Below are 10,578 nucleotides of genomic sequence, written 5' to 3' on the forward strand. Positions count from 1 at the left end.
CTCGAAGTGAAGAAATTTCTCTAAGTACAGAATTACAGAACAATTTAATATCCAAGGTTGCAAATCAACAAACAATTCACATAGCTGAATTGACAAGTCTACAAAAAGCAGCTTGAGAGATGTGCAAGATCAATGGCAAAGATTAACTGACAGAGGAGATTAAAGTAAACACGGGATGCTAAAGATATGCTAAGCCACAAATGGAAGATTTGCTTTTCTATAAATAGATATGACAAGTGACAGTTTAGAAAAGCTAATAGCATGTTTATTATCCACTGTGTAAACCAGCAGTTAACTGAGTTATAAAGTTAACACTGGTCCTCTAGTTAAAAAGTAACAATCAAGATAGAAAATCGAGTATTCTCTCTCAAGAAAGAAGCTAAATTCTAAAACAAGAACTTAGAGATTTTGTAGCAAAACACTGCTTGATTTTTAATATAAAATTAAGTGAGTTTTGAAGATCTTTGTTTTACATATCTGCATAGTTATTTATGTTTAACATCTATTCTACTAAATCATTGACAACAACCAACTGCTAAAGCCAAAGTCGATCAAAAATCAAACATTTAAGCCAAAACACATTCACCCCCCTCTGTGTTGTATTCATACCTAACAAGTGGTATCACAGCAAAATCTGAAAGTAAACAGATTAGATCTTGGAAAAATGAATACACAGAAATCAATAGTATCAAGATTCCTCCCTTTGATAAGACCAACTACACTTTATGGAAAAAGAAAATGTTGCTATTTATAAGAATGACCAATCATCTTTACATTGGTATCCTCAAGAACGGGCCCTTCACTCCTGTGGTTAGAGTTGAGGAAACCACAGATGGAGACATGGTTATTCCAGCTCATTATGCTCCCAAGGATCCCTCTGAGTATACCTACCCTGAAAGAGAGAAAGTTTCCCTAGACGGTGCTTTGCAACTGATACTAATTGAGTCACTTGACAATGTAATCTATAATAACATTGTCAGCTGTGACACTGCTAAACAGATCTGGGAAAAGATTGAGATACTCTGTGAAGGAACTGAGGAGGTAAGATCAAATCAAAGAAGGATATTGATTTTTCAGTATGAGGGTTTTATGGCTAAACCAAAAGAGGGTATTACTGATGTGTTTGAAAGGTTTAATAAGCTGATAAATGACTTGCAGCTTCATGATAAATTTTATGATGTCGAAGAAGTGAATTTGAAGTTCTTGCTTACTCTCCCTGATCATTTGGAACAAAAGATCTCTGCAATCAGAGAAGGAAGGGATTTGAGTAGAATCACACTGGAAGTGCTCTATGGGGTTATGAAAACTTATGAACTTGAAATGATTCAAAAGAAATCATTAAGGGCTGGTCAAGAATATGTACTGGACGGCTAAAGTGCACTAATTGTGAATGATGGCCAGACCTCTAATGATGAGCAAAGATCCCAAACTCCAGAAGTTTCTACAAGTGAGAAAAGAGTCAATGACACTAAAGAGCAAGTCATACTGGAATTGGATAAAGAAGATGAATTCTACACTCTTGATGAGTTTGATGAGCTAGACAAATCAATGGCTTACTTGGCTAGAAAATTCTCTAACATTAGAGTGAAGAAACCAAGATTCTTCAAGAGCAAAGGACAGTTCTTCAACAAAGACAGCAGCTAGAAAGGAAAAGGGAAGTACACTCTTGATAGCAAAAATGGCTACAAAACTGGATCTATTGATAGATAAAAAATAAGGTGCTTTAATTGTGATGAGTTGGGCCATTTTGCTACAGAATGTAGGAAACCCAAGAAGGCAAATAAAGACAAAGCCTATCTTGAATTGGAAGCAAAGTATGATGCTCTTCTAAAGAAGCAACAAGGGAAAGCTTATATTGCTGAGGGTAAAAGCTGGGATGATTCAGATAATGATGAAGATGAAGAAGTTGGAAACTATGCACTCATGGCCTTGGAGCAAGGAGACTCTTCATCATCTAAATCACAAGTACCAACTCTTACCACAATTGATTTAAATGTGAGTCAATATAAGGAAACGGTTGAAAAGATGAGAACAGAAATGTTCCACATTCATACAAGCATGGTTGCTGCAAATGAGGAAGTTAGCAGATTGAAAAAGATCAATAAAAAACTTGAGAGTGAAAAACAAGAGACTGAATTGTTGCTGGTTGAGCTTGATACTGCTAAGCAAGAAAATGCATACTTAAAGAACAAATTAAAGTGTACAAGTGAAATTGAAGCAGTATTGAGAGAAAGGCTGGAGAAGAATGAAGTGAAGCTGAAATCCTTCAAAAATGCTTCTGATTTGATTGGCCAATATCATGAAAAGAACAAGCCATGTGTAAACATTGTCATTGGTCTTGATTATGAGGGTTTGAACAACAAAAAGAAGTCTGTCAGTGACAAAGGAAAATCAACTGAAACTGAGGATGTTCCAATTATTTTGAAGAAAGTTGAATCACCTTTGTTCAAGGCATGTGAAGTGAACTTCAGTGAAGAAGAGTTGATCATCAAACAGGAGATAGCTGATGAGGACAAGGAAAAGAAAAATGATGAGTTAACTTAGACTTCCATCTCTGTTGAAACACCAAAATCCAATCAAGAAACTAAAGAGCCTAAGAAGGAGATTAAAGCTGAACAGGTCAAAAAGAAAAAGAAGAATAGAAATGGAAAGATTGGGATAAACAAAAGCAATAATTTTGCTTATGTTGCAGATGCTCCTAGAAAGAGGTGTGAGAATTATGGATCAATGAATCACCTAACTCATCTTTGTAAAAAGATTGTTAGCAATCCACCTGAAGGAGTCTGCAAGTACAATGAAGCTAAGGCCAATGATCCCTATTCATTATGTGACAAGTTTGACTGCATTCCCTGCAACATGAAAGTGATGAAGAGTTGCCACAAATTGAGAATTGATCTCATAGAATCAAAAGTTGGTTCTATATCTAAAAGGGAAAATGCTCAACAGTCTATGAATTCCATTTTATCTAAAAATTCTCATTCTATTTCTGCAAAATCAGTTAACAAGAAGAAAGTGCCCAACACAGCTTGGGTAGCTAAACACACTTAATCCTCATTGTGTGCAGGGCAAAGGAAAGAAGGTCATATGGATCATTGATAGTGGATGTTCCAGGCATATGCCAGGTGATAAGGCCCTGCTATCACAATTTGAGGAGATGGCTGGCCCTTTAGTGACCTTTGGAGACAACAACAAAGGATTCACAATGGGATATGGCGAGATTAATCCTGGAAATGTTGTCATTGAAGATGTAGCACTAGTTGCTGAATTAGAAGTAAATCTTCTAAGTGTTAGTCAATTTGCAGACATAGGTTTTCAAGTTGTTTTTAACAAAGAAGATTGTGCTTTTATTAGCAAAAATACTGGTGAAATTGCTCTTAAAGGAGTAAGAAAGGGAAGCTTGTTTGTTGCAGACTTAGACTCGACAAATAAGGATGGAGTGTGTTGTTTCTACACCAAGGCATCAGAAGAGCAAAGCAAATTGTGGCATAAGAAGCTATCTCACTTGAATTTCAAAGCAATCAACACCTTAGTCAAGAAGGAGCTTGTGAGAGACATGCCTAGTCTGGAATTTGCTCAACTGGAAGTTTGTGAGGCTTGTTAGAAAGGAAAAATGAAAAGATCAAGTCACAAGTCAAAATCTGTGAATTCTATAAGTGCACCTCTACAACTTATTCACATGGACTTGTTTGGGCCAGTAAATGTCTTGTCCATTTTAAGGAACAAATATGCCCTTGTCATGGTTGATGATTTCTCAAGATACACTTGGGTTGAGTTCATGTACTCTAAAGATGAAACTCCAAACATTATAATTGAGCTCATTTTTGTTCCAACAGAGAAACAATTAGCTGACATTTTTACTAAACCTTTGGATGAAGCAACCTTCACTAGACTTGTGAGTGAAATTGGAATGCTCAATTCTTCATCCTAAGACAGGAACTCAGCTAATGTGTTGTAGCAGATTAATTTCTAATAAATCAACCTAGTTTGATTTAATTGGAAATTAACTGAAATATGAATTATAAATATTTCAGAATCTCTGTATATTTATTTTTCTTAAAAATTCAAAAATTAACTTAGAATAATTCAAAATTCTAAGTAAACTGCTTAGTTGTTAATTTACATCTTAAATGTGTAAAATTAACACAAGGCAGAATTACAATACTCAAAGGTATAGAGAACTGAGTTCTCGATAAGTCAAAATGACTTATCGACAAGTCATTTTAGAGTTCTCGAGTGAGTCCTCGATAAGTCTATTTACAGCTTCTCGAATGACTTCTCGATAAGCTCTATTATGACTTATCGATAAGACCATGTAGAGTTCTCTAGTAGTGTTAATTCACAGAGTTCTCGACAAGGATATTTTGAGACTTATCAATAACTCAGTACTAAAATAATTTAATTCAATGAATTATTTTAGATAAATACTTTTGGAAAATTTATTCTGATTTCAATTTGATTCAATTCAAATAAATTAGAAATATTTTAGTCCATTTTTGGACAAACTGGGCATTTATCAGAGTTCTCGATAAGTCATTTGACTTCTCGAACGTACCTTTTTCATATTCAAAATTACTTCTCAATAAGTTTAATATCAAACGTTTATTTGACTTCTCGAGAAGTATTTTACTTTTTCTATAAATACCCAGACTTCTCGATTAATCTTAACTTGGAATTTCTCAAAATTCTAAGTAAACTGAATATTTATTACTTCATATCTTCAGTATATGAACTTAATAAATAACAGATCAAAAGAAACAAAAAGTATGAAAAACTGAACAAATTTAATTCATAAATTATGTTCATAAAAATACTTTTGACATACTTTGTCTCTAAATTTCTCCAACTTATTGACACATTTACATGCTTATATGATTTCTTGCTTACGTGGAAATATGTTAGCCCAATGTTAGTAGACTAGTACATTATTTGTGTTGTTTTGAGTATGCTGATAGTGATAAATTTATCTGATTGTTTGCTGATAGGGTGAGTTACTTTTTGTGTAGGAAGTACGTGCTTATTTGCATGGGGAATAGTTACTCTTTAAAATAAACTAATATTCTTGAGTACTTGCATGGGGAATAGTCACTAGTCATTTCTAGCTGTCTAGTAGACTTATGTGATTATTACTCTTATTATCCGGGCAACTCAAGAGTCTCTTGGTTTCTATCTTTACTCCCTCTATAAATTAAAACGCTTCACTCTTTATCATTTATCACTCTCCTCCTCTCAATAAACATCAAATTTCAAACTCACCTCCTGTTCATCTCTCTCTCTCTCTTATTCAAATGGATGCCCCAGTCTTCTACAGACTTGTTAATGGAGCTTATCAACCGGTCCATCATTTGGATGATGATCTAGTGTATTTTGATCCTATCGGACTTCGTGTCTGTCTAAAGGGGATTGTTTACAGCCCCTTTGATATTCCACTTGAGGTCTTTTACGAACTCTCGTGGAATGATCAAATCAACATTCTTTTCTTTGAGATGGAAGCCTCTTTCGAGCAGGAGAGACGAGCCAGGGTAGCTGAGCAGCAACGCCTTGCTGCTTTGGAGTTGCAGGAGAGGATCATCTCTCTTGCACACTCCATGTCTAGAGCTTACCAGCGCAGGGCAAGGAGGTTGGAGGCCGAGAAGAAGGAGTCTGAATTAGAGTAGTTAGGATTAGGATTTACATGTTAGATCTATGTCTTAATGTACTATGTTTTTTTTAATAAAAGTTCTGATTCTTGTCTTGAAATCTTTTGTTTGTGTAATAATTACTATGTGCTTATATCTATATTAAATTTTGTCTTCTCTGCAATAATGCTTGCAACTAAAATATCTTGCAATGTATTTGTCTAATGAAACTCCAAAAAGATACATTTGTTCAATGCATTATAGGTCTAACACAAGACATCAACATGGAATTCAAATAATCAATTCACAGGTATTAGTGCTAAAACTGCAGCTAAAACACTTCAAAACCAAACTGTGGTTTACCCAGGCACATCATCACAAACACAATCCCACTCAGGTGACTCTCAAAAGCCACCTGTTTTACAAAAGGACATCAATTTTATGGTGATCTTCAGATTGTTCTGTTGTTTGAGAAAAGAATCCACCAAACATGAAAGTTTATCAGTTGACTGAATATTTCATGAGTGTTTCTCTTGCACCTTCATGTGCACAAACAGTCTTCATAGATTGAAAGGTTTGAGGGTAGTACTCCTAAGGGGGAGCTATCTAAATCCTTTCCAATTCAATTGGAGGTTCCTCAATAAGGAACAACTCCCCTCATAACTCTAGCAGAAGTTGTCTTAACTGTCAAAGCTAGAAGAACAATTGCCCATGACAATGTCATAAGAAGGGTAATCTTATCACATTTATGTGACCGTGCTCTGCAAGGTGCACAAAGGTTTGAGGCTGGTGTACATGACAGTAACCCAATCAAATCCTCTCCAATTCCATCGGAGGTTCCCACTACATGTGGTGAACAACAAACTGTCACAACCACAGAGCAATCTGTGAGTCAAACTGTGACCCCAGTCATAGATGCTTATGCACTCATTTTTCTGGTGAAATGAGTATGATTAGCCCTATATGGTCTTCCTCTAATCATATGATCACATATTACCTCTTCTCAGCCACCTCTTATTTCTGTAGGTCAAACAACATTTGAGCCTTTCATGTGAGGATAAGAGAAAAGATTGAGTGAAAAATAAAGAATAAGAGAGGCAAGATCCTTCCTGGCAAAAGGAGAGGTAGATGAAAGTATGAATTTAGTAATCCTTGTGAGGGAACTCTGACTCTCAAAAGTCATGAGACTAGTGCAGTGAGAATTGGTGAGACTATTTATTCAAAAGAACAGAGAGCTTAGGACTTTTATCACCTTGAGACTAAGTGAATTTTTTTTATAAACTCATCACCTTGAATCCCAATGAAGCTTGAAGCTACAGACAGTGCTCCAAATGGACAATGACAGCAGCTTGAACAATGTGCATTTAGCTGGATCTTTCTTCCTGGAGATAATGTTAAAAAGGGGGAGAATATATCTAAATGCCAAAACAGCTAATGGATGTTGAATAAATCTAAATGTAACTCAACAAAAGAAGACCTGATGGGAAGATTGGTTTTGGTTTCTGCATTTAGATAAAGTTTTGACATCATCAATCAGAACTTGTGCATAATTTCATAATGAACAAGTTGGGGGAGATTGTAATATATAATAGATGATGTCAAAGATTACTGAAGCTAACAATGTCATTAACCTTCAATGATCTGATGTCAAAGATTACTGGAGCTAACAATGTCATTAATCTTCAATGATCCGATGTCAAAGATTACTGAAGCTATCAATGTCATTAACATGATGATGTCAAAGATTACTGATGCTGACAAAGTCATTAGTAATCAGTTAAGCTTGGGGTCAACCCTAAGATTAGTTGTATTGTAACCTTAATCTGTAATTCATACTTGTAACACTTAATGTCTGTAAAATGTAAATGGAGCAGACTGGAGCATTTTTCCCTAAACAGTGTCAAGCCTAAGAATTCTATCTGGAAGAAGATCAAGAAGGTCATGCCTCAGAAAAATTATGAAGAAGCTTGGAGTTGAATAATTCTGTTTGGTGAAAAACATTCTAAGTCAAGATCTCTACAAGTCACAGAATTAGTGTTATAGAGAACTCATTAGAGAACTCAAAAAGACCTATCGAGAACTCAGGAATTGCCTATCGAGAACTCAGAAATTGCCTATCGAGAACTCAGGAAATTCTATTGGAGATATCGATAAGTCAGATACTCATTCGAGAACTCAGAGATATCGACAAGTATACATTCATTAGAGAACTCTGAGTTATCGATAAGCCAAAGTCCATTAGAGAACTCTGAGTTATCGATAAACCAAAATTCACTAGAGAACTCAAAGTTGTCGATAAGTCAAGTCAACAACGAAGTTTCAGAGATATCGACAAGCCAACATGCCTATCGAGATGTCGAGTTCTCTACAGCTTAATTGGAAATCTCGAAGTGAAGAAATTTCTCTAAGTACAGAATTGCAGAACAGTTTAATATCCAAGGTTGTAAATCAACAAACAATTCACATAGCTGGATTGACAAGTCTACAAAAAGCAGCTTGAGAGATGTGCAAGATCAATGGCAAAGATTAACTGACAGAGGAGATTAAAGTAAACACGGGATGCTAAATATATGCTAAGCCACAAATGGAAGATTTGCTTTTCTATAAATAGATATGACAAGTGACAGTTTAGAAAAGCTAATAGCATGTTTATTATCCACTGTGTAAACCAGCAGTTAACTGAGTTATAAAGTTAACACTGGTCCTCTAGTTAAAAAGTAACAATCAAGATAGAAAATCGAGTATTCTCTCTGAAGAAAGAAGCTAAGTTCAAAAACAAGAACTTAGAGATTTTGTAGCAAAACACTGCTTGATTTTTAATATAAAATTAAGTGATTTTTGAAGATCTTTGTTTTACATATCTGCATAGTTATTTATGTTTAACATCTATTCTACTAAATCATTGACAACAACCAACTGCTAAAGCCAAAGTCGATCAAAAATCAAACATTTAAGCCAAAACACATTCACCCCCCTCTGTGTTGTATTCATACCTAACAAATTTCAAGGGACAATACCAGCAACCTTTCCAAAGAGTTGCCAACTGGCAGATTTAAACATGAATAACAATTGCTTTGAAGGATAATACCCCGAGCCTTGGCCAACTGTCAATATTTAAACATTCTTGACCTCGGAAACAACAATAAAAATGACACATTTCCTCCGTGGCTAGATGGTCTTCCAAATCTTCAAATCGTTGTCTTGAGAACAAATAGACTTTATGGTGAGTTAACATGTTGCGAATAATGGATCTATCTCACAATCAATTTAGTGGCAATTTGCCAAACAATTATTTTGACAATTTCAAAGTTATGGTGACGTTCAATAATCAACTTGATGTCCAGATAACACATCAACTTTCTAATTACTATCATTATCAATATGAACCTTCTGTTTTGCTATCTGTCAAAGGCCTGGAGGTTGAAGTGAAGAGAATTCTCTTTATTTACACAAGTATAGATTTATCGAGCAATAATTTTACAGGAGAAATTCCAGAGGTCATTGGAGAACTTATATCACTCCGGCTACTTAACTTATCCCATAACAGCCTTACAGGCCATATGCCATCCTTGCTGGGAAACATGAGTCTTCTTGAATCTTTAGATTTCTCTTCAAACCAATTGACAGGGATTATTCCTCGGAAATTGACTAGTCTGACCTTTCTTTCGACCTTGAACCTCTCGGAAAACCATCTGTCTGGTGCAATTCCACAAGGAAGGCAATTTGATACTTTTAGTAATGAAACATTCATAGGTTACTTGGCCTTAGAAGTTGATGATAATGATGAGGACGGAGACGAAGACAATTGGTTTGAATGGAAAATGATGCTGATGGTTTATGGATATGGATTGGTAGGCGGATTGTCCACTGGATACATTGTTCTCACAACTCTAAAGCCTATAAAGTTTGTGATATTTGTTGAAAGAGCTCAGCAAAAGTTGATCAGGAGATGCAAGAAGAGCAAAATCTGACCTTTTTTCTAGACATCTGATCACTGGTTGGTTTTGAAATGAGCTTAACCAGGTCATACTGAGGGATCCAAAGATACCGGTTTAATAAGAAACAACTTTTAATTATTCTTCAACTTAATCTTATTTTTCCCCTGCAACGAACTAGTCCCATTAATTCTTGAAAGAGTTGTCTGTTTTTTACTTTATTCATACATCAAGAAGAGATGTATGTTATATGATTAAAAACTTTCTTCAGCTAAAAACAAAACGTTAAGGACGATCTAAAGCATTGTATTGTAGTATTGTTCAGGGTGTTGGCTCCAAACATTTTGTTAACATATCTATCTGTTAGAATATAATCTAAACTTGTTTTATTTATTTACTGCTTATTTACTATATATGCAAATAAATTGCTGTCACTGATTTATTTGAGGCAACAAGTTTAGGTCGTGGTTGTTAGCGTTGATTTAGGAGTTGATACAGGAGTGGAGTTAAAATAGGAGAGTTCCTGATTTGTCTCAATCACTGCTGTATGTCTAGCTATTTAGTTCCTTTCTATACTCAAATGATTATTGAGTGGTTTCACATTGTAAGCAAGCGTTTATTCAATAAATACAAAAACCGAGCTTTGGCTCATCTGTATGTGTGTTGATTATTCCGCAGATTTACAATATACATTTGAGTAAAACGTTTATGGGCTCTACAAAGTGGTATTAGAGCTTGGGAGCCAATACTCGATCTGGTGTATTAAAGACAGCTACAATGGATGGTAATAAACTCAAGGGAGGGTCTGTTGGTTTGAGTTATCCAACGTTGACAAGGGAGAACTATACTGCTTGGTCCATGAAAATGAGGGTGTTTATGCAAACATATGGGGTGTGGGAAACTATTGAATCTAGTGATCCCAAGATCAAATTTGAGGACAAGATTGACAATGTGGCACTTGCTATGATTTATCAAGGGGTGCCTGAGGATGTATTGTTGTCTTTGGCTGACAAAAGGATGACAAAGGA

At 35.3% G+C, this 10,578-nt stretch overlaps 1 protein-coding gene across 1 annotated transcript; it reads left to right on the plus strand.

Moving 5' to 3' along the window:
• Positions 1-8,860: 8,860 nt before the first annotated feature.
• On the plus strand, positions 8,861-9,586 carry LOC141679263 (receptor-like protein 9DC3). Its single transcript, XM_074485767.1, has one exon. It carries the CDS (start codon positions 8,861-8,863, stop codon positions 9,584-9,586), a length of 726 nt encoding a protein of 241 aa, XP_074341868.1.
• Positions 9,587-10,578: the final 992 nt, after the last annotated feature.

This window comes from Apium graveolens, chromosome 8 (assembly GCF_009905375.1).
Source record: "Apium graveolens cultivar Ventura chromosome 8, ASM990537v1, whole genome shotgun sequence".
In the NCBI taxonomy this organism is placed as follows: domain Eukaryota; kingdom Viridiplantae; phylum Streptophyta; class Magnoliopsida; order Apiales; family Apiaceae; genus Apium; species Apium graveolens.

What these genes read in the sequence shown, in the direction of transcription:
- LOC141679263 (XM_074485767.1), top strand. Translation starts at nt 8,861, where the DNA reads ATGGATCTATCTCACAATCAATTTAGTGGCAATTTGCCAAACAATTAT.